At 36.9% G+C, this 24,547-nt stretch overlaps 1 protein-coding gene across 1 annotated transcript; it reads right to left on the bottom strand.

The window, feature by feature from the left end:
* Window positions 1-17,939: 17,939 nt before the first annotated feature.
* LOC112733662 (uncharacterized) lies at window positions 17,940-20,005 on the bottom strand. Its single transcript, XM_025782698.1, has 5 exons — window positions 19,645-20,005; window positions 18,921-19,463; window positions 18,709-18,843; window positions 18,396-18,654; window positions 17,940-18,240 (listed from the first exon to the last, which is right to left on the bottom strand). The coding sequence occupies exons 1-5, from the start codon at window positions 20,003-20,005 to the stop codon at window positions 17,940-17,942; spliced, it is 1,599 nt and encodes a 532-aa protein (XP_025638483.1).
* Window positions 20,006-24,547: the final 4,542 nt, after the last annotated feature.

The raw sequence follows: 24,547 nt of genomic DNA, 5'->3' as shown, positions 1-24,547 counted from the left end.
TCAGAATGGAGCATCATAGGTATCTTCTATGATGGTCTATCTGAACTGTCCAAGATGTCATTGGATAGCTCTACTGGAAGATCTCTTCATCTGAAGAAGATGCCTGCAGAAGCTCAGGAACTCATTGAGATGGTTGTAAATAACCAATTCATGTACACTTCTGAAAGGAACCCTGTGAATAATGGGACAAATCAGAAGAAAAGAGTTCTTGAGATTGATACCCTGAATGCTATATTGGCTCAGAACAAGATATTAACTCAACAAGTTAATATGATCTCTCAGAGTCTGTCTGGAATACAATCAGTAACAGGCAGTACTAAAGAAGCTTCCTCTTAAGAAGAAGCTTATGACCCTGAGAACCCTGCAATGGAAGAGGTGAATTACATGGGAGAATCCTATGGAAACACCTATAATCCTTCATGGATAAATCATCCAAATCTCTCATGGAAGGATCAACAGAGACCTCAACAAGGTTTCAACAACAATGATGGTGAAAGAAACAGGTTTAGCAATAGCAAGCCTTTTCCATCATCTTCCCAGCAACAGACAGAGAATTTTAAGCAGAGCCACTCTGACTTAGCAACCATTGTCTCTGATCTAATTAAAACCACTCAAAGTTTCATGGCTGAAACAAGGTCCTCTATTAGAAATTTGGAGGCATAAGTGGGTCAGCTGAGTAAGAAAATTACTGAACTCCCTCCTAGTACTCTCCCAAGCAATACAGAAGAGAATCCAAAGAGAGAGTGCAAGGCCATAAACACGTCTCACATGGCCGAACCTGGAGAGGAGGAAGAGGCAGTGATCTCCACTGAGGAAGACCTCAATGGACGTCCACTGGCCTCTATGGAGTTCCCTGATGAGGAACCATGGGAATCTGAGGCTCACACAGAAACCATAGAGATTCCATTGAATTTCCTCCTGCCATTCATGAGCTCTTATGAGTATTCTTCCTATGAAGAGGATTAATATGTTACTAAAGAGCAAGTTGCTAAGTATCTTGGAGTAATCATGAGGCTAAATGCCAAGTTATTTGGCAATGAGACTTGGGAGGATGAACCCCCATTGCTCATCAAAGAACTGGATGACTTGACTAGGCAGAGATTACCTCAAAAGAGACAAGATCCTGGAAAATTCTCAATACCTTGTACCATAGGCACCATGACCTTTGAAAAGGCTCTGTGTAACCTAGGATCAAGCATAAACCTCATGCCTCTCTCTGTAATGGAGAAGCTGGGGATCATTGAGGTACAAGCTGCTAGAATCTCACTAGAGATGGCAGACAATTCAAAGAAACAGGCTTATGGACTTGTAGAGGATGTCTTGGTAAAGGTTGAAGGCCACTACATCCCTGTGGATTTCATAATCCTAGAGACTGGGAAGTGTATGGATGAATCCATCATCCTTTGCAGACCCTTCCTAGCCATAGCAAAAGGTGTGATTGATGTTGACAGAGGAGAATTGATCATTCAAGTGAATGAAGACTCCCTTGTGTTTAAAGCTCAAGGATGTCCCTCTGTAACCATGGAGAGGAAGCATGAAGAGCTTCTCTCAATACAGAGTCAAACAGAGCCCCCACAGTCAAACTCTAAGTTTGGTGTTGGGAGGCCACAACCAAACTTTAAGTTTGGTGTTGAACCCCCACATTCAAACTCTAAGTTTGGTGTTGGGAGGTTCCAACATTGCTCTGAACATCTGTGAGGCTCCATGAGAGCCCACTGTCAAGCTATTGACATTAAAGAAGCGCTTATTGGGAGGCAACCCAATCTTTAATTATCTATGTTAAATTTCTCTTTTCTTTTGTTATTTTATGTTTTCTGTAGGTTGATGATCATGTGAAGTCACAAAAATAATTGAAAAAACAAAAACAGACTGAAAAATAGTATTAAAAACAGAACACCCTAGAGGAGAAACTTACTGGCGTTTAAACGCCAGTAAGGGTAGCAGAATGGGCGTTAAACGCCCAGTCTGGCACCATTCTGGGCGTTTAACGCCAGAAATGGGTACCAGACTGGCGTTTAACGCCAGAAAAGGGCAAGAAGCTGGCGTTAAACGCCAGAAATGGGCAGCAGCCTAGCGTTTAACACCAGGATTGGCAGAAAGGGGCATTTTGCACACCACTTGGTGCAGGGATGAGAAATCCTTGACACCTCAAGATCTGTGGACCCCACGGGATCCCCACCTACCCTATCTCTCTCTCTCTCTTCTTCACCCATTCACCAATCACCTCAATACCTCTTCCCCAAAAACCCCTCACCTATCAAATCCCACCATTCTCTTTACCACCCACCTCCATCCTTCATAAAACCCCACCTACCCCACCATTCAAATTCAAACCACTTTCCCTCCCAAACCAACCCATAATGGCCGAACCATACCCCCCTCTCCACTTCTATATAAACCCATCTTTACTCCTTCATTTTCACTCAACATACACACTACTTCTCCCCCTTAGCTGAAACACTAAGCCCCCTCTATCTCCTCTATTTCTTCTTCTTCTACTCTCTTCTTTCTTCTTTTTCTCGAGGACGAGCAAACCTTCTAAGTTTGGTATGGTAAAAGCGTTGCTTTTTATTTTTCCATAACCATTTATGGCACCTAAGGCCGGAGAAACCTCTAGAAAGAGGAAAGGAAAGGCAAAAGCTTCCACCTCCGAGTCATGGGAGATGGAGATATTCATCTCAAGGGTGCATCAAGACCACTTCTATGAAGTCGTGGCCAAGAAGAAGGTGATCCCCGAGGTCCCTTTCAAACTCAAAAAGGGTGAATATCCAGAGATCCAACATGAAATTCGAAGAAGAGGTTGGGAAGTTCTCACTAACCCCATTCAACAAGTCGTAATCTTAATGGTTCAAGAGTTCTATGCCAATGCATGGATCACCAAGAACCATGATCAAAGTGTGAACTCGGACCCAAAGAATTGGCCTACAATGGTTCGGGGGAAATGCTTAGATTTTAGTCCGGAGAATGTAAGGTTGGCATTCAACTTGCCCATGATGCAAGGAGATGCACGCCCCTACACTAGAAGGGTCAACTTTGATCAAAGGTTGGACCAAATTCTCATAGACATTTGTGAAGAGGGCGCTCAATGGAAGAGAGATTCAAGAGGGAAGCCGATTCAACTAAGAAGGCATGACCTCAAGCCCGTGGCTAGGGGATGGTTGGAGTTCATCCAACGCTCAATCATTCCCACTAGCAACTGGTCTGAAGTTACTATAGACCAGGCGATCATGATCCATAGCATCATGATTGGAGAGGAAGTAGAAGTTCATGAGGTTATATCCCAAGAACTCTACAAGGTGGCGGACAAGTCCTCCACTTTGGCAAGGTTAGCCTTCCCTCATCTAATTTGTCACCTTTGCAATTCGGCTGGAATTGATATAGAGGAAGACATCCTCATTGATGAGGACAAGCCCATCACTAAGAAAAGGATGGAGCAAACAAGAGATCCCACTCATGGACAAGAGCATGAGGAAAATCCTCATCATGAAATTCCTGAGATACCTCAAGGGATGCATTTTCCTCCACAAAACTATTGGGAGCAAATCAACACCTTCCTAGGAGAATTGAGTTCCAATATGGGACAACTAAGGGTGGAGCACCAAGATCATTCTATCCTCCTCCATGAAATTAGAGAAGACCAAAGAGTTATGAGAGAGGAGCAACAAAGGCAAGGAAGAGACATTGAGGAGCTCAAGCACTCCATAAGATCTTCAAGAGGGAGAACAAGCCGCCATCACTAAGGTGGACCCATTCTTTAATTTCCTTGTTCTTTATTTTCTGTTTTTTTCGAAAATTATGCCTTATGTCTATTTATGTTTGTGTCTTTATTACATGATCACTAGTGTCTAAGTGTCTATACCTTAAAGCTATGAAAATGAATCCATCACCTTTCTTAAATAAAGAGTGTTTTAATTGAAAAGGAAAAGAAGTGCATGAATTTCAAATTTTAAAACAGTTTAATTATTCTGATGTGGTGGCAATACTTTTTTCTTTCTGAATGAATGCTTGAACAGTGCATATTTTTGATATTGTTGATTCATGAATGTTAAAATTGTTGGCTCTTGAAAGAATGATGGAAAAGGAGAAATGTTATTTGATAATCTGAAAAATCATAAAATTGATTCTTGAAGCAAGAAAAAGCAGTGAAAAGCTTGCAGAAAAAAAAAGAGTATATGCAAAAAAAAAGAGAAAGAAAAAGAAAAAGCAAGCAGAAAAAGCCAATAGCCTTTTAAACCAAAAGGCAAGGGTGAAATAAAAAAGGGGATCCAAGGCTTTGAGCATCAGTGGATAGGAGGGCCCACAGGAATAAAATCCTGGCCTAAGCGGCTAAACCAAGCTGTCCCTAACCATGTGCTTGTGGCGTGAAGGTGTCAAGTGAAAACTTGAGACTGAGCGGTTAAAGTCGTGATCCAAAGCAAAAAAAAGGAGTGTGCTTAAGAGCTCTGGACACCTCTAATTGGGGACTCTAGCAAAGCTGAGTCACAATCTAAAAAGGTTCACCCAGTTATGTGTCTGTGGCATTTATGTATCCGGTGGTAATACTGGAAAACAAAATGCTTAGGGTCACGGCCAAGACTCATAAAGTAGCTGTGTTCAAGAATCAACATACTTAACTAGGAGAATCAATAACACTATCTGGATTCTGAGTTCCTATAGAAGCCAATCATTCTGAACTTCAAGGGATAAAGTGAGATGGCAAAACTGTTCAGAAGCAAAAAGCTAAAAGCCCCGCTCATCTAATTAATACTGATCTTCATAGATGTTTTTGGAATTCATTGTATATTCTCTTCGTTTTATCCCATTTGATTTTTTTTAGTTGCTTGGGGACAAGCAACAATTTAAGTTTGGTGTTGTGATGAGCGGATAATTTATACGCTTTTTGGCATTATTTTTAGTATGTTTTTAGTATATTTTAGTTAGTTTTATTATGTTTTTATTAGTTTTTAAATAAAAATCACTCTTCTGGACTTTACTATGAGTTTTTGTGTTTTTCTGTGATTTCAGGTATTTTCTGGCTGAAATTGAGGGACCTGAGCAAAAATCTGATTCAGAAGCTGAAAAAGGACTGCAGATGCTGTTGGATTCTGACCTCCCTGCACTCGAAGTGGATTTTCTGGAGCTACAGAAACCCAATTGGCGCGCTCTCAATTGCGTTGGAAAGTAGACATCCTGGGCTTTCCATCAATATATAATAGTCCATACTTTGCCCGAGATTTGATGGCCCAAACAGGCGTTCCAAGTCAGCTCAAGAATTCTGGTGTTTAACACCAGAACTAGCACAAAAGCTGGAGTTAAACGCCCAAACTAGCACAAAAGCTGGCGTTTAACTCCAAGAAAAGTCTCTACACATGGAAGCTTCAATGCTCAGCCCAAGCACACACCAAGTGGGCCCGGAAGAAGATTTCTGCATTAATTACCTATTTCTGTAACCCTAGGCTACTAGTTTTCTATAAATAGGACCTTTTGCTATTGTATTTTCATCTTGGTCATTATGGTTCCCCCTCTGGGGCCGAACCCAATGAACCTTCATTACTTTTGTATTTTCAACGATGGAATTTCTACATACCATAGATTAAGGTGTGGAGCTCTGCTGTTCTTCATGAATTAATACAAGTACTATTGTTTTTCTATTCAACTCAAGTCTATTTCTTCTCCAAGATATTCATTCGCACCCAAGAACATGATGAATGTGATGATTATGTGACACTCATCACCATTCTCACCTATGAACGCGTGCCTGACAACCACTTCCGTTCTACATGCAAACAAGCTTGAATGTGTATCTCTTGGGTTTCTAATCTAAGATTAGAACCTTCGTGGTATAGGCTAGAATTATTGGCGGCCATTCCTGAGATCCGGAATGTCTAAACCTTGTTTGTGGTATTCTGAGTAGGATCTAGGAAGGGATGACTGTGACGAGCTTCAAACTCGCGAGTTTTGGGCATGTGACAGACGCAAAAGGATCAATGGATCCTATTCCAACATGATCGAGAACCGACAGATGATTAGCCGTGTGGTGACAGCGTGCATAGAACATTTTCACTAAGAGGACGGGAAGTAGCCATTGACAACGGTGATTCCCAACATAAAGCTTGCCATGAAAAGGAGTATGAATGATTGGAAGAAGGCAATAGGAAAGTAGAGGTTCAAGAGGAATAAAGCATCTTCATACGCTTATCTGAAATTTCTACCAATGAATTACATAAGTATCTCTATCTCTATCTTTATTTTATGTTTTATTCATATTTTAATTATCCATTCTCCATAACCATTTGAATCCGCCTGACTGAGATTTACAAGATGACCATAGCTTGCTTCAAGCCGACAATCTCCGTGGGATCGACCTTACTCGCATAAGGTTTATTACTTGGACGACCCAGTGCACTTGCTGGTTAGTTGTGCGGAGTTGTGATAAAGAGTGGAGATTACAATTGTGCGTACCAAGTTGTTGGCGCCATTGATGATCACAATTTCGTACACCAATGAAATAATGAGATTGATCCTTGCAATTATCATGTTGTGGTTAGTAACAAGGATATAGATCCTTAACCATCAACCCTTGCCAAGACCTCTTTACTATTTGAGTTTCATTTACTTTCTTGCCATTTATCTTTCATGTCTCTTATTCAAAACCCCAAAATATATATCTCATAACCAATAACAAGTGATGTGTGGAAAACGATCTAACACGAAACTAACCGGCAAGTGCACCGGGTCGCATCAAGTAATAAAACTCATGGGAGTGAAGTCGATCCCACAGGGATTGAAGGATTGAGAAATTTTAGTTTAGTGGATGACTTAGTCTAGCGAATCAAGAGTTGATTTGAGTGGTTTGTATTCAACAGAAGCTAAATTGCATGAAATTAAAAGGGAGAGGGACAATTGGCAAGAATTTAAAGTGCAGAGGAATTAAAGAGGCTGAATCTTAAAGTGCAAGTAATATAAATTGCAGAATCTTAAAATGCAAGAAATGTAAATTGCTTGAACTATAAAGGGAATTGGGAATTGGATTTGCAGAAATTAAACAAGGAAAAGTAAAATGCAATAAACAGAAAAGTAGAAGATGACTTGAATTAAACCGGATCTAAAACGGAAATGAGAAAAAGCTTGGTGTAGCAATGAAATAAGGAAATTGAAATTTAAAACTGTAGATCTCAGGACTCAAGAGACTAGATAGCTGAGTCTAGATCTCACTGCCTTCCTAGATCCAGTAAGAACAATTGCAAAGGAAATAAAGAAATGTAAATTGCAGAAAGAGTAGAAGAAGAAGCAATTAACAGAAATTGAAATTCAATTATGCAGAAAATTTAACAAGATCTCAAGGTGAGATTGAAACAGAAGTTCTTCAATTCTTCACCCAAGATCCGAAGCAATAAAAGTAAAGAGTGCTCAAGCAAGAACAAGGAAGAAGAGAGATCAATTCTCCTCCCAAATTCCCTTGAATTAAAACAACAATGCCAAGAAATGTAAAGGTGAGCTCTCTCTGTAAGTGTTTTTCCCAATGCTAAAGAAAAGCTCTCGGAAAACTTAAATCCTAAGCTATTTATACACTTTCTTCAAATGGTCTTCAAGCCTTGAATTGGGCCTTTGCTCTTGATAGAATTGGGTTGATAAAAGCCTCTGTTGATTGCACTTGGAGTTGGAGAGAAACCCATTGTGAATCGGGACATAAAGCACAAAAGCTTGAGTCAAAGTTTGAGGCAAACTTTTTCTCAAGCTTTTTATATCAGCCACCCCCTTTTGCTGATATCCACGTTTGAGCTAAAGTTTGAGGTCAAACTTTTAGCCAAACGTGGATCCCCTTGTGTTCATGTGTGGCGCCAACGTTTTCCAAAAAGCTTGAGGCAAACGTTGGCGCAAGCTTTTCTCCTCCAGGGTATGCATGTGTGGCGCCAACGTTTGCCAAAAAGTTTGAGGCAAACGTTGGCGCAAGCTTTTCTCCTCCAGGGTGTTGGTGTGTGGCGCCAACGTTTGCCAAAAAGCTTGAGGCAAACGTTGGCGCAAGCTTTTGCTCCATCCTGGGTGATTTCAACTTTTCCAAAAGCTTGAGCTAAAGTTTGAGGCAAGCTTTTGCTCAAGCTTTTTGTTCTCTCTTGCTCCTTGCCCTTTCTTCTTTCTTCAACCTTCTTCGAAGCTCTTTTCACCTATTATCAATCAACCAAACACATCAAAGCTATGCTCAAATCATGAGTTTGTTATTCTTTTATAATATATGAAAATTATACCACAAAATCTCATGAAATTGCATTAATTCATCCATGGTTGATTGAATCAAAGGAAATATGAAATTCTACCCAATTGGCTTACTTATGGCTCAAGAAAGTGCATCAAATTAATTGAAAACAAAAGAAAAAGACTAGTGAAACTAGGCTAAGATGACTTGTCATCACAACACCAAACTTAAAGCTTGCTTGTCCCCAAGCAAGAAAAGAATTATTGAGAAGAAAGAATGAAATGGAAGAGGATGTTCATGCTAGCAGAGTATTATTGGTAGTTTATGGGGTTTCATGTAGATATGTAAACACTCACTTCTTATTGATATTTAGGCCTAGAAAGTATCCTCCAAGCATCAAGTAACACACTGCTATGACTTCTCACTTATTATTTTGTCCTTGGCTATTATTTTTTTTTTCTATAAGCTTTAGTTCAGTGTCATGTGTAACAAGCTCTTTTCTTTCTTTATGCTTGACACATTATTCACTATAGACACTTGGCTCACATTCCTATTTAGAACATTGATGTCCAACACCTCTTTGGGTTACTAAATGCCTTGTAACTAGGTTGCTATTGATAGTGGACTTTCAGTTGATAATCCCGGGTTAGTTAACCCAAGTTACCAAGTGTTGATGCACTCCAAAGAACTTAATAATCCAAGCAGATCCTAGTACAAAAACACCACAGGCATATATTCTAAGGTTCAAGCTATTGGTGTCTAGCTTTATTTTCTTTCTTCTTTTGTCCTGCTGCCACCTTTGGCTTTTTCTTTTCTCTTTTTGTTCTTCTTTTTAACCAAGGACTTTTATTTGATTGAGATTCATAGACAGTGAGCTACTTTCTACTCAAAAGGAGACAGCCTAGTTCTCTTATTCACTAAAAGTGAGCTATCATACAATCATACATTCATACCACCACTCACTATTATTGTACTTCTATCTAACAGAGAACTATCTCACTTCACATTCAAACATTTCTTTTATTGAATTAAAGATGCAGGGGACAAAGCTTGCATTTAGTTAAGTGAAAGTAAACACACAAGCACACACTTAGACTAGCTTATTTATTTCAAAAAAAAAATTGATTCTACTTGTACTAGATGAACACTTTAGCAAGATATAAATCATAGCATCTCTCAACAGCTGAAGTTAAGTATAGATACAACCTATTGGTTTGCAGTTCTTTTGTCCTTATTTCTGTTGGTCCCTTTTTGAGTCATGGTGCATAATGTCTTCAATTAGTGGTTAGTTCCCTGCACAATTCTCAAAAGTTGCTTGCTTCTCAAGCCCTTAGGTGACTGGTTAGTATGCATGAATTGAGTGCGGCTTTTGGATTTAATTTGGTGCGGGAACACCAAACTTAGTTCCTTGCCACTTCCTCTGATGCAACAGGGTAACTATATGTACAATCTTATGTTCTTGCTAAAGGTTATGAAGTTAAAACTAGAGAGCAATTAAGTAATTGAATAATCTGTTTGATTGCTTGGAGCTAGTATTGTGCAAGAAGTGAGAATGTGTTTTTAAATGATGTTTTGGTAGAACACCAAACTTATAATCCTTCGTTCTCCTTTAAATTGTTTTGGTGTGTAACACCAAACATAGCTCCTTGCAATGCATACCAATTATTCAACATTTTTATTGAAAAGGCTATGAAAAGAAAACTACCTCTGGTTGGGTTGCCTCCCAACAAGCGCTCTTTTAATGTCACTAGCTTGACATCCTTCAATTCTTTTCAAGAAGGCTGTAGGCTCTGAACCTCTTTTTCCTTATCCCATTGTCCTCCCAAGTACATCTTTGCTCTGTGACCATTTGCTGTGAATTGACTCTTTGTTGCTTCATCTAGCAATTCAATACTCCCATAAGGAAAAACCTTTGTCACCAAATATGGGCCATTCCACTTAGACTTAAGTTTGCCAGGGAAGATCTTAAGCCTTGAGTTATACAAGAGCATTTGCTGTCCTGGCTTGAACTCCTTCTTTGTGATTTTTTAATCATGCCACCTCTTAGCTCTTTCCTTGTATATCTTAGCACTCTCATAGGCTTCTAGCCTGAATTCATCCAACTCATTTTGTTGTAACAACCTTTTCTCTCCTGCAGCTTGGGAATCAAGATTGAGGAGTTTAGTGGCCCAAAAAGCTCTGTGTTCAAGCTCTACAGGGAGGTGGCAGGATTTGCCATACAATAGCTGAAAGGGTGACTTGCCAATGGGAGTTTTGAAAGCTGTCCTATATGCCCATAATGCATCTTCTAGCTTCCTAGCCCAATCTTTTCTTGTGCTTCCCACTGTTTTCTCTAGGATCTTCTTTAATTCCCTATTTGCTAGTTCAGATTGGCCATTAGTTTGAGGGTGGTAAGGTGTGGCTACTTTATGGATTACTCCATATTTGTGAAGGAGTTTCTCCATCTGTTTGTTGTAAAAGTGACCACCACCATCACTAACAAGACCCTTGGGCACTCCATATCTTGTGAAAATATGCTTTTTAAGGAATTGGAGGACAATCTGTGCATCACAGGTGGTTGTGGCTATGGCTTCCACCCACTTTGAGACGTACTCTACTGCCACCAAGATATATCTAAAAGAGTAGGAAGGGGGAAAGGGTCCCATGAAATCAATGCCCCATAAGTCAAATAGCTCCACTTCCAGGATGAAATTTTGAGGCATCTCATTTCTTTTTGTCAATCCTCTAGTTCTTTGACATTCATTGCATTGGTGAACAAACTCTCTGGCATCCTTGAAGATAGTTGGCCAATAAAACCCACTCTGTAATACCTTTGCAGCTGTTCTCTCTGGTCCAAAGTGTCCACCATATGCTGAGCCATGGCAATGCCATAGTATGTCCTTCATTTCACTTTCAGGGACACACCTCCTAATCATTCCATCAGAGCATCTCTTGAATAGAAAAGGTTCATCCCACAAGAACTTCCTTGCTTCATTGAGTAATTTCTTCATTTGTTGCTTGGAAAATTCTTGAGGTATCTTCCTTCCTACCTTGTAGTTTGCTATGTCAGCAAACCAAGGTGTTTGTTGAACTTGGAAGAGGTGTTCATCAGGGAAGTTCTCATTTACTTGCTGTGGTTTATCTTGCTTAGCTTCTTGTGGTACTCTTGATAGATGATCTGCTACTTGATTTTCACTTCCCTTCCTATCCCTCACTTCAATATCAAATTCTTGTAGCAGCAACACCCACCTAATAAGCCTTGGCTTTGAATCATATTTAGACATTAAATACTTGAGAGCAGAATGGTCAGTGTATACTATAACTTTTGAACCGATCAAGTATTGTCTAAACTTATCAAATGCATATACAATTGCTAAAAGTTCTTTTTCAGTAGTGGTATAATTTTTCTGTGTTTCATTCAACACTTTGCTAGCATAATATATGACATGATGTAATTTGTCCTTTTTTTGCCCAAGTACAGCACCAATAGCAAGGTTGCTTGCATCACACATAAGTTCAAAAGGTAAATTCCAATCAGGGGGTGTGATGATTGGTGCTGTAATGAGCTTTCTCTTGAGAGTTTCAAAGGCATGTTTACAGTTGTCATCAAAAATGAAGGGGATATCATTCATTAGTAAATTGCTCAACGGTTTTGCTATTTTTGAAAAGTCTTTGATGAACCTTCTGTAGAAGCCAGCATGCCCAAGAAAACTTCTTACTGCTTTCACATTAACAGGTATAGGGAGTTTTTCAATAACTTCTATTTTAGCTTTATCAACTTCTATACCTCTACATGACACTTTATGCCCAAGAACTATTCCTTCCGGAACCATGAAATGGCACTTTTCCCAATTCAACACCAAATTAGTTTCTTGGCATCTTTTCAAAACAAGAGTTAAGTTATGCAAGCAAGTGTTAAATGAATTGCCAAAAACAGAAAAATCATCCATGAAGACTTCTAAGAATTTTTCCACCATATCAGAAAAGATGGAAAGCATACACCTTTGAAAAGTGGCTGGGGCGTTGCACAACCCAAAGGGCATCCTCCTATAGGCAAAAACTCCAAATGGGCATGTGAAGGAGGTCTTCTCTTGATCCTTGGGGTCCACTACTATTTGATTGTAACCAGAATACCCATCCAGGAAGCAGTAATAAGCATGGCCTGCTAGTCTTTCCAACATTTGATCAATGAAAGGCAGAGGAAAATGATCTTTTCTTGTTGCATCATTCAATCTCCTGTAGTCTATGCACATTCTCCACCCAGTCACTGTCCTAGTGGGGATCAACTCATTCTTCTCATTGGTGATGACTGTCATTCCTCCCTTTTTTGGCACAATTTGAACCGGACTCACCCAAGAGCTGTCTGAGATTGGAAAAATTATCCCAGCATTCCATAGCTTCATCACTTCTTTTTGAACCACCTCTTTCATGGTTGGGTTGAGTCTTCTTTGAGGTTGAACCACAGGTTTTGATTCTTCCTCCAATAAAATTTTATGCATACAAATAGCAGGGCTGATGCCTTTGATGTCCTCAATTGTCCACCCCAAGGCTGTTTTGTGAGCTTTTAATACTTCAATCAACCTTGCTTCCTCATCCATGTTCAAGGAGGAATTTATGATCACTGGTAATGCCTCTACTTCCCCAAGAAAAACGTATTTGAGGTGAGGAGGGAGAGGTTTCAACTCCTGTTTTGGTTTATCCTCTTTCTTGTCTTCAATGAATATTTCTACCACTTCCTCTCCTTGTTCTTTCTAATGCTCCAAATAGTTATCTTCAAACATTTCTTCTACCAGCCCTTCTATCATATCCACATTCATGTAGTTCTCTTGCTCTGAGGGGTGTTGCATTGATTTGAAGACATTGATTACCATTTGTTCATTATGCACCCTGAAGGTCATTTCTCCCTTCTCCATATCAATAGTAGTTCTTGCTATGGCTAGAAATGGTCTCCCCAAGATGATTGAGTTATTTCCTTCCCCTTCTGTGTCTAAGATTACGAAGTCTGTGGGGAAGATAAACTTTCCAACCTTCACTAGTAAATTCTCCACAATTCCATTAGGTGTCTTGATTGATCTATCGGTCATTACTAGTGACATCCTGGTAGGTTTGATTTCTTCTATGGCAAGCTTTCTCATCAATGATAGAGGCATCAAGTTGATGCTGACACCTAGATCACATAAGGCATTTTCCAATGTTATCTTGCCTATGGTGCATGAGACTACAAAACTCCCTGGGTCGTTGAGCTTTGGTGGGATACCCATCTGGATCACAGCGCTACATTCTTCAGTGAGCATGATAGTTTCCTTTTCTTGCCAACTTCTCTTCTTGTTGATTAGCTCCTTCATGAACTTGGCATATAGGGGCATTTGCTCCAGTGCCTCAGCTAAGGGAATATTTATCTCCAACTTCTTGAAAGTCTCAAGGAACTTATGAAAGTGTTGATCCTTAGCCTCCTTGTTGAATCTCTGGGGATATGGCAGTGGAGGTACAAAGTTCTTCTCTGCTTGTTGCTTTTGATTCTTGGTTGGCTCTTCAATTGCTTCATTCCCCTTTTTTGGAATTTTTGATTGTTCCTCCTTTTTTTGAGTTTGCTTTGAAGTTTGCTTGCTTGCCATTGCATTATCACCATTGGCTTCCTCTGCGTGTGTTGGCTTTTCTCCCTTTATTGGCCTTTTGCTGTTCTCCACTTGCTTCCTTGTAGTGTTATTGTTGCTCATCAATGTTCTCCCACTTCTTAACTGTATTGCCTTGCATTCTTCCTTAGGATTTGAAATTGTGTCACTTGGCAGGGAACTTGATGGTCTCTCTGTTGCCAGGAGTTTAGAGAGCTGGCCAATTTGCCTCTCCATATTCTTTATGGAGGCTTCTTGATTTTTGGTTGTCATTTCTTGGTGTTTCCACATTTTGTCTATCAAGGTTTCCAGGTTAGTGATTCTCTGAGAGTCCTGTGAAATTGGCTGGTTATGGGGTGTTGAGGGTTGGTGGTAAGTATTTTGGTTTGTGGGTTGGTTATTGGATGGATAATGGTTGGAGTTGGGGTGGTTGTTTTGGGGTTTTCTGTAAGGGTTTTGGGTGGTTTGCTGCTGGTTGTTGTTTTGGTTGTTTCTTGAAGTGTTTTGATTTGAATTTCTTTGCCATGGTTGTTGGTTTTGGTTATGGTTATCTCCCCACCTCAGGTTTGGATGGTTCTTCCATGAAGGGTTGTAAGTATCACCATAGACTTCATTTGACCCAGAATTTTGGTTGTGCATGTACTGGACTTGCTCCTGCTGTTGCTCCTCTTGAGTTTCTTCATTTGTTCCCCATGTGGTTGATGGTTGATTGGTGCTTACTGCTGCAACTTGGAGGTTATCAATCCTCTTGGCCATTTGCTCAAATTGTTGTTGAATCTGCTGCTGCATCAATTTGTTTTGAGCTAGGATTGAGTCCACTCCTTCCAACTCCATCACTCCCTTCCTCTGTGATGGTTGGTGTTGCCTTTGGTGAGCGAAGAAATACTGGTTGTTAGCTACCATATCAATGAGATTTTGAGCTTCTTCTGCAGTTTTCATGAGTTGCAAAGAGCCTCCAGCTGAATGATCCAAGGCCTCTTGAGATTTCAATGTCAAGCCTTCATAGAAATTCTGCAATCTATCCCACTCATTGAACATTCCAGGGGGACACTTCCTGATCAGAGCCTTGTACCTTTCCCATGCCTCATATAATGGTTCAACCTCCATTTGGGTGAATGTTTGTACTTCAGTCTTCAATCTGATAACCCTTTGAGGTGGGTAAAATTTGGCAAGGAATTCGCTCACTAGATCATCCCAATTGTCAATGCTGTCTCTTGGGAAAGATTCCAACCATTGGGTGGCTTTGTCTCTGAGAGAGAATGGAAATAGAAGTAGCTTATAGCTGTCAGGATGCACTCCATTGGTTTTAACAGTGTTACAAATCCTCAAGAAAGTGGACAAGTGTTGATTTGGATCTTCAAGTGGTCCTCCTCCATAGGAGCAATTATTTTGAACTAATGTGATGAGTTGTGGCTTTAGTTCAAAGTTATTTGCATTAACATTTGGGGTATGAATGCTACTCCCACAATGTCTAGGATTTGCAAATGTGTAGGAAGCCAAGACTCTTCTCTGTGGTGGATTGTTGTTGTTATTAGCTGCTCCTCCTTGTGGATTAGTTGGAATTGTTGTATGTTCCTCCATATCTTGGAATTCTTCTTCTTCCGAATCCTCTTCTTCAACAATGTTTTTCCCTCTTTCAGCTCTTCTTAATCTCCTGAGGGTTCTTTCGTCTTGTTCACAAAAGGTTGGTATAGCTCTCCTTGTCTCTGACATGCAAACAAGACCGAAAAATCATACAAAACCAGAAGGATAGCAATACTTCAATCCATGATGAAATTGTAGTTAGCTCAAGCAAAAATTCAAACAGTTAGTGGGTTAGTCCAAAGTTAGAGAAACGGAAAATAAAAACGCTAGATCTAGATCTCCACTTCACTTAATTATTGTCAATCTATTTCAATCCCCGGCAACGGCGCCAAAAACTTGATGTGTGGAAAACGATCCAACACGAAACTAACCGGCAAGTGCACCGGGTCGCATCAAGTAATAAAACTCATGGGAGTGAGGTCGATCCCACAGGGATTGAAGGATTGAGCAATTTTAGTTTAGTGGATGACTTAGTCTAGCGAATCAAGAGTTGATTTGAGTGGTTTGTATTCAACAGAAGCTAAATTGCATGAAATTAAAAGGGAGAGGGACAATTGGCAAGAATTTAAAGTGCAGAGGAATTAAAGAGGCTGAATCTTAAAGTGCAAGTAATATAAATTGCAGAATCTTAAAATGCAAGAAATATAAATTGCTTGAACTATAAAGGGAATTGGGAATTGGATTTGCAGAAATTAAACAAGGAAAATTAAAATGCAATAAACAGAAAAGTAGAAGATGACTTGAATTAAACTGGATCTAAAACGGAAATGAGAAAAAGCTTGGTGTAGCAATGAAATAAGGAAATTGAAATTTAAAACTGTAGATCTCAGGACTCAAGAGACTAGATAGCTGAGTCTAGATCTCACTGCCTTCCTAGATCCAGCAAGAACAATTGCAAAGGAAATAAAGAAATGTAAATTGCAGAAAGAGTAGAAGAAAAAGCAATTAACAGAAATTGGAATTCAATTATGCAGAAAATTTAACAAGATCTCAAGGTGAGATTGAAACAGAAGTTCTTCAATTCTTCACCCAAGATCCGAAGCAATAAAAGTAAAGAGTGCTCAAGCAAGAACAAGGAAGAAGAGAGATCAATTCTCCTCCCAAATTCCCTTGAATTAAAACAACAATGCCAAGAAATGTAAAGGTGAGCTCTCTCTGTAAGTGTTTTTCCCAATGCTAAAGAAAAGCTCTCGGAAAACTTAAATCCTAAGCTATTTATACACTTTCTTCAAATGGTCTTCAAGCCTTGAATTGGGCCTTTGCTCTTGATGGAATTGGGTTGATAAAAGCCTCTGTTGATTGCACTTGGAGTTAGAGAGAAACCCATTGTGAATCGGGACATAAAGCACAAAAGCTTGAGTCAAAGTTTGAGGCATACTTTTGCTCAAGCTTTTTATATCAGCCACCCCCTTTTGCTGATATCCACGTTTGAGCTAAAGTTTGAGGTCAAACTTTTAGCCAAACGTGGATCCCCTTGTGTGCATGTGTGGCGCCAACGTTTGCCAAAAAGCTTGAGGCAAACGTTGGCGCAAGCTTTTCTCCTCCAGGGTATGCATGTGTGGCGCCAACGTTTGCCAAAAAGTTTGAGGCAAACGTTGGCGCAAGCTTTTCTCCTCCAGGGTGTTGGTGTGTGGCGCCAACGTTTGCCAAAAAGTTTTAGGCAAATGTTGGCGCAAGCTTTTGCTCCATCCTGGGTGATTTCAACTTTTCCAAAAGCTTGAGCTAAAGTTTGAGGCAAGCTTTTGCTCAAGCTTTTTGTTCTCTCTTGCTCCTTGCCCTTTCTTCTTTCTTCAACCTTCTTCGAAGCTCTTTTCACCTATTATCAATCAACCAAACACATCAAAGCTATGCTCAAAATTATGAGTTTGTTATTCTTTCATAATATATGACAATTATACCACAAAATCTCATGAAATTGCATTAATTCATCCATGGTTGATTGAATCAAAGGAAATATGAAATTCTACCCAATTGGCTTACTTATGGCTCAAGAAAGTGCATAAAATCAATTGAAAACAAAAGAAAAAGACTAGTGAAACTAGGCTAAGATGACTTGTCATCAACAAGAACACTTCCCTGCAATTCCTTTGAGAGACGACCCGAGGTTTGAATACCTCGGTTATTTTTATTGGGGTTTGTACTTGTGACAAACAATTTTTTGCATGAGAGGATTATTTGTTGGTTTAGAAACTATACTTGCAACGAGAATTTTATTTGTAAAATTCTAAACCATCAATTTTTCACTCATAAAATATCAAACTAAATAAGTTGTTGGAAACAACTAAGGCCACAGACTACGAATTTAGAGCCGATCCACTAGAACTGGTTTCACCACGGCGCAGGCATCTGCTTCGGCTATGACCCTCACCGCCACAAAGCCTACAATGCCTAGGACCACGTAGATCACGAATATCCATCTCATTCAAGAAGCGAGTTTTCTTATAACGACTTTTGGCCACTCGCTTGAGTTGGGGATTGGGTACGAGTCTTGGTCCTTCATGAACAGACCATGTTGTTGGGTTTCCTACTGGCCTGAATCGGGTCTTGTATACCTTTTGGATCTCACCCATCGTATAAACCTCGTGCACATACTATTTCCAATCCAGGCGCTGGTTTGCACAGCAGGCAAATACATGGCGACATGGAATTCGATCCACCTGAAACTCACCACAATCACAACGCTGAAGGCGCAAGTCTACTGCAAACTCTAACCCACTTGCCATCTCGCGCACTTCAAAGACCTCGTTCTGCCTATCAAATAAGTTAACTTGTATGTTCCCCGCTGAGTGCTGATTTGACAGAATTTTCTGAGTTGCATATTCAGAGAATAGTTGTCCTACACTTATACGAGCCTCAGCCTCAGCTCTCTTCCTTATGAACAATGCATTTAGCCTGTAAAAAGTTGTCTTAACAAAGGTTGTGATCGGAAGATTGCGTGCCCCTTTCAATACTCCATTAATGCACTCCACTAAGTTAGTTGTCATATGGCCCCAACGATGTCCACCACATATGCCAAGGCATACTGCTGTCGAGGGATCCGGTCTAACCACTGCTTGTAAGCCTCCCCCCGCTCACATAATCTCTGGTAACGCGTATCGAATTCACGCATTATTCTAGAATAGCCAATGTTGACAATTAGACTTTGCAAGAGTGGTGCCTTGAAACTCCTCAAAAAGTTGGATGCTATATGTCGGATGCAAAACATGTGAATAGCTCTCGGATATTCCCATGCTCCATTACTACGACCCACAGCTGAGATGATTGACTCGTGTCGATCAGAGATAAGGGCAACACCATCCCGATTAACTACATGTGTTCACAAATGGCTAAGAAAAAAGTTCCAGGCATCGGCAGTCTCACCTTTGACTATGGCAAATGCAAGAGGCACGATATTTCCATTGCCATCTTGTGATACTGTAACTAAAAGAGCTCCTTTATACTTCCCATACAAATGTGTGTTGTCAATCTGAACCACTGGCTTGCAACTTCTGAATGCTTTAATGCATGGGTAGAAAGCCCAGAAGACTCGTGTCAGAATTCGGAGATCTTCAACTAACTCATCCCCTCGATACCATATGCAATTTCATACTCAACAGCTGCTGATGGTTCTTTTGCAACCATTGCTTCAAACCATGTGGGAAAAGCTTCATATGAAGATTTGCACCCACCAAATATTTTCTCCATTGCCTTTTGCTTGGCCAACCATGCTTTGCGATAACTTATCGTGTAGTTGAACTTCGACTGCACTTCAGCAATGATAGACTTCACCTTTATGGACGGGTCAGCTTCAACTAATGGCTTTATCGCTTCTGCAATTGTATCAGAGTCCAGTTTAGCATGATCCTGAGATATGGTACTTCTGGTGCACGTGTGACTACCATTGTACCTCCTTATCACCCAACAATACTGTCTTTTCATAAGACTAACTCTGATAAGCCAATCACAACTTGTTCCGTACTGTACGCATTTAGCATAGAATGTTGTTGGTTCTGATTCATATACCCTGTAATCAACTCCTCTTCGAATGGTATACTCTTTAACTGATGGAATAACAACCTCTCTAGAGTTAAACTCCATTCCAACGGCGAATTCACCGGCAGCTACAATAACTGGGGCTACACCAATAATAAAACAAAAATAAATCTAAATAATATTCTTTATTAATAATAATAATGACAACAATAAATATTAATAACAATTTAAAAAATAAAAATAATACTAACATAAAAGCAAAACAAATAATAATATTACTAATATTAAAAAAGTGAATAACAACAACAACAACAACAAAATTACCTGTATTGACGTATTCAGAAAATTCTGGTGCATGCATGGCATCAAGATTCAAAGCATGCATAAAAGATGGCTCTCCATATGGATGTTGTCCGGTTAGTGCATTTGCAACATCAGCCACATCTCTTTCAACCATTATCTCATCTTCCTCTACATTTTCAGTTGGACCAACAACTTCATAATTACCTTCAAACTCTTCATCGCTTTCAGTATTATAACCCACCCAGTCTATGTTGGGTTCTGGAAAGTCAACATTATCGATTTCTTCGAACTCAACATACAACTCGATAAGTGAAGCCTGTGCTCTAGTTTGATGATAGGTAAAAAACATTCTTTGCATACTAGCTTCATCAGTCACATGCATTATTTGAAATTGGCCGAAACCACCAAATACTAGCACAGGCTGCCTATACAGAATATTTATGACTCTTTTTTGCACTTGATAATCTATACTTTGAGAAAGTATACTCTTAAGTCCTTCATATGTTATTGAAAGAGGAACAACAATAACACATGGATTCTCACATAAAAAACTCACACCTTCATGTGTGTGAGATAAAATCTGACCATTGTAATATATTTTTAAACTAATATAACCCTCCATTTTATACATTTATCACACTCACTCACGAATTTTTTTCACTCTCTCAAACTAAGAACATTTTGTAGAACAAAGTTCTCATTACTTCACTTAAATTTTAGTCTCATACTCTATTTTTACGTTTTAACACAATCCAAAACTTCTTTTATAGTTACTTTTATATTTTTTTATTCCCCAGCACAAAACGTCACTAATGTTTTCACAAAACGTCACTAACGTTTTTACTTTTTAAGTAATACGTCAACGACGTTTTGACCAGAAAATAATTTAAAAATATATCTTCAAGCAAAACGTTAGTGACGTTTTGCCTATAATAAAATTAAAAAAAATTCATACAATTCGTCGCTGACGTTTTCTTCATGCAAAATATCAAAAAAAAAATTTATACAATCCGTCATTTCCGTTTTGCTTTGTTTATTTAAAAAAAAAAAAAGTCACCCTCCCACAAAAAGTTAAAGACGTTTTGTTTCTTTCAAAAAGTTGAAGCAGTCCCATAGCAGAGTAATATACAACACCAATCAAATATCATTGAATAACACACATTAGTTTATAGGGTTTTTTACTTAAATAAAATAAACTAATACCAAAATGACTGGATTTTCCTAAATCAAATTTTGAAACGTAAATATCCTCTTTCTATTATTATATAAATCGTTCCAGGGGCATGAGGATTATATAATATGTTAACCATGCCACCCAGGAACAATTTATGCATGAATGACCTAGGAGAATAAGGAGTAAATCGTTGAAGGGCACACAGGGTTATAGGTAACGCATAAATCATCCTACCCTACAAAGATTCACATCATTTTGAGCTAAAACACAAAGGCTTCGCACGATTAACGTGTTAAAGTAAATCCTCTCAAGCCTGTCACGATTTATGTATAATAGGGTATTTTTATTTATAATATTTTAATTTAAATTATATCTATTTAAATTTTAACTTAAAAAATAAAAATATACTTTTTATAATTTCAATTATTAATTTTATTAATAAGATTAAATTAAATTAAAAAAAAGGAATACTAACAAATTATAATAAAAAGAATACTAAATTTTAATATATAAATTTAATTTTTTTTAAAAAATATCAAAAAGATGTTAAAAATATAATTTTGAATAATATAAATTTATGTTGTTTTGAGTAACATAAATTTAAGTTTTTATAAAATTTTTAGTATTCGTTGTTCATATAATTTTTTTTTAATATTTTTTTATGCATAACTTTTATAGAATTCTTTTTGTCATTGTTTTTATTTGACTTTGTATAAATTTTAATTATTTTTTTATAATTTTAATTATTAATTTTATTAAAAAAATTAAATTAAATAAAAAAAGAATACTAACAAATTATAATAAAAAGAGTACTAAATTTTAATACATAAATTTAAATTTTTTTTTTTAAAAAGTCTAAAAGTGTTAAAAAATATAATTTTGCATAATATAAATTTATGTATTTTTGAGTAACATAAATTTAAGTTTTTATAAAATTTTTAGTATTTATTATTTATGTAATTTTTTTAATAATTTTATTGATGCATATTTTTTATAGATTGCTCATGTAATTTTTTTTAAATAATTTTTATCGATGCATACTTTTATAATTTATATATTAAAACATAATGAAAAAATTCTATAAAAAATATGTATCAATAAAAATTATTAAAAAAATTACATGAATAACAAATATTAAAAATTTTATAAAACTTAAATTTATCTTACTCAAAAACACATAAATTTATATTATGCAAAATTATATTTTTTAACATCCTTTGATATTTAAAAAAAAAATTTAAATTTATGTATTAAAATTTAGTACTCTTTTTATTATAATTTGTTAGTATTCTTTTTTTATTTAATTTTGTTTTTTTAATAGAATTAATAATTAAAATTATAAATAAATAATTAAAATTTATACAAAAGCCAAATAAAAAAATGACAAAAAAAATTCTATAAAACATATGCATCAATAAAGATGATTAAAAAAATATATATAAACAACGAATACTAAAAATTTCATAAAAACTTAAATTTATGTTACTTAAAGTAACATAAATTTATATTATGCAAAATTAATATTTTTTAACACCTTTTGACAATTTTTTTTAAAGAAAAAACTTAAATTTATGTATTAAAATTTAGTATTTTTTTATTAAAATTTGTTAGTATTTTTTTTAATTTAATTTAATCTTCTCAATGAAATCAATAATTGAAATTATAAAAAGTATATTTTTATTTTTTAAGTTAAAATTTAAATAGATATAATTTAAATTAAAATATTATAAATAAAAGTACCCTATTATACATAAATCGTGACAGATTTAAAAGGGTTTGTTTTAACACGTTAATCGTGCCAAGTCTTTGTGTTTTAGCTCAAAATCACGTGAATCTTTATAGGGTGACAATTTATGCGTGTGTCCTGCAACGATTTACTCTCTATTCTCCTTGACCATCCATGCATAAATCATTTTTGGGTGGTATGGTTAACATATTATATAATTTTCATGACCCTAGAACGATTTATATAATAGTAGAAATAGGATATTTACGTTTCAAAATTTGATTTAGGAGAATCCAATAATTTTAGTATTGGTTTATTTTATTTAAGTAAAAAATCCTAGCTTATAATATACAAAAAACTGAGCCAATAAAAGGTGTATTTAATTTAGATTATAGATAGTAGAATTGTCGATGACACGCACCCAATTTTTTTAGTCCTGTTTTACCGGTCAAAATTTAGGAAATTATAAATACACACTTGAAATTATATTTATTCATTACTAACAAAATATAAATACACAATAGTAAACTACCAAAACAATCTGGAATCATTAAATTATTGACAAAAATATCTCTAAGTTTATTAAAGGCAAAAATATCCTTTAATTTCGATCAATTATTTGTGTGTGTGATTTAAAATTTTGTTTAAATATTTAGATAACTATTTGAAAAAAATTGTTGCACATTGGCCAAAAAAAAAATACTTACCAAAAAAGTATCAAAATTAAAAATATAAATTTTAATTATAATTATAAAAATACATGAAAATTCAATTTTTAAAGTCCATTGTAAGAGTATATATTTAACGGTTAAGTAAAATTGTCATATTTTAAAATATTCTGATGATATTTTTGTTGTTAACAAATTTGGTAGATATTTTGTCAATAATTTAATAATTTTGAGATATTTTTAGTGGTTTAATTTATGAATAAATAAATTAAGTGAATAATCATTTCTAACACCATGAAAAAATAAAATTAAAATTATATCACAAAAGATAAATTTTATTTGACAAAAATATCAAATTATTAATTTTTTATTGATTCTATTAAATAATTAATTAGAATTCATAATTACTCCTATGCTATTATCTTCAACTTGTTTCTTCCTTGTCTCTCTAACACGGCATTGTTAACCAACCTGAAAATAAAAGTCACATCTCTTTAATTTTATTGCTCCTTATTTCTTCTCTTTCACCACTACTATTTGTCTTCATCTTTTATTCGTTCTTGATTCTCAAAAGGGAAAGAAAAAAACAAAAAAGGAAGTAGAACTTAAACCAAAAAAGGGAGCAAGCTAAGGTGGAGCTGATGGCAAACTTAGGTAGTTCTACTACAAGAAAATGATGAGTATTATCAGATTTATCGGCAAAATAACAAAAATAATCTGATAGTATAATCTTCGCAAGTAATTAACTACTGTCAAATTTTTCAATCCACCGGTAGTTATCGTCGAATTCTGCGATGGATTCTTTTTTTAATCCACCGGTAATAAACGACGGAAAAGTTTTGCCGATAATTTTGGCGCTCTAATATTTTATTTCCCGCTTGATTATGATTGGATTTTGTCCCCAGTAAATCCAGTTTTTTTAACATAATAGGTGGTTAAATTTATTTATTTATTTTTTGCACATCAAATTCTAAATAATAGAAACCAAATATGGGAAAATAAAAAGAATAGAATATACAATGAAACAATCTAGAACAAAACTCTAATCACTAAAAGACTCTGATAGTCATCGTCATTGTCATCCCCTGGTCCTGTTGAGGCGGCAGACTAGGCAGTAATGTCGGTGCCCTTCTAGCAGCACCGCTGCCACTAGCCCACATCTGATCTTGGTAACCCGCCATTTGTTGCTCCAACCGCTGAAGTCACTCTGGCTCCCACCTCCACTCCAACGTGAAAGAATCTGTGTCTGAGACGTGTGTGAGGATCTCTTGATACCTCTCCTCAAATTACTGCAGCTGCTGAGCCAGTTGGTGAAGGCTCTGGGTGAACTCCATCACCAATTCGTGTCAGGATCGA

This window comes from Arachis hypogaea, chromosome 13 (genome assembly GCF_003086295.3).
Source record: "Arachis hypogaea cultivar Tifrunner chromosome 13, arahy.Tifrunner.gnm2.J5K5, whole genome shotgun sequence".
Classification (NCBI taxonomy): Eukaryota; Viridiplantae; Streptophyta; class Magnoliopsida; order Fabales; family Fabaceae; genus Arachis; species Arachis hypogaea.
Note: the sequence above shows the minus strand (reverse complement) of the source record. Positions and strands in the feature narration are given on the sequence as shown.

Coding starts and splice junctions, on each gene's coding strand:
- LOC112733662 (XM_025782698.1), bottom strand. CDS start 20,005: ATGCATGTGACTGATGAAGCTAGTATGCAAAGAATGTTTTTTACCTAT. Junction 18,655..18,708: donor TGCATTTGCCATAGTCAAAG/GTGAGACTGCCG, acceptor GAACACATGTAG/TTAATCGGGATGGTGTTGCC. Junction 18,241..18,395: donor GGGGAGGCTTACAAGCAGTG/GTTAGACCGGAT, acceptor AACTTTTTACAG/GCTAAATGCATTGTTCATAA.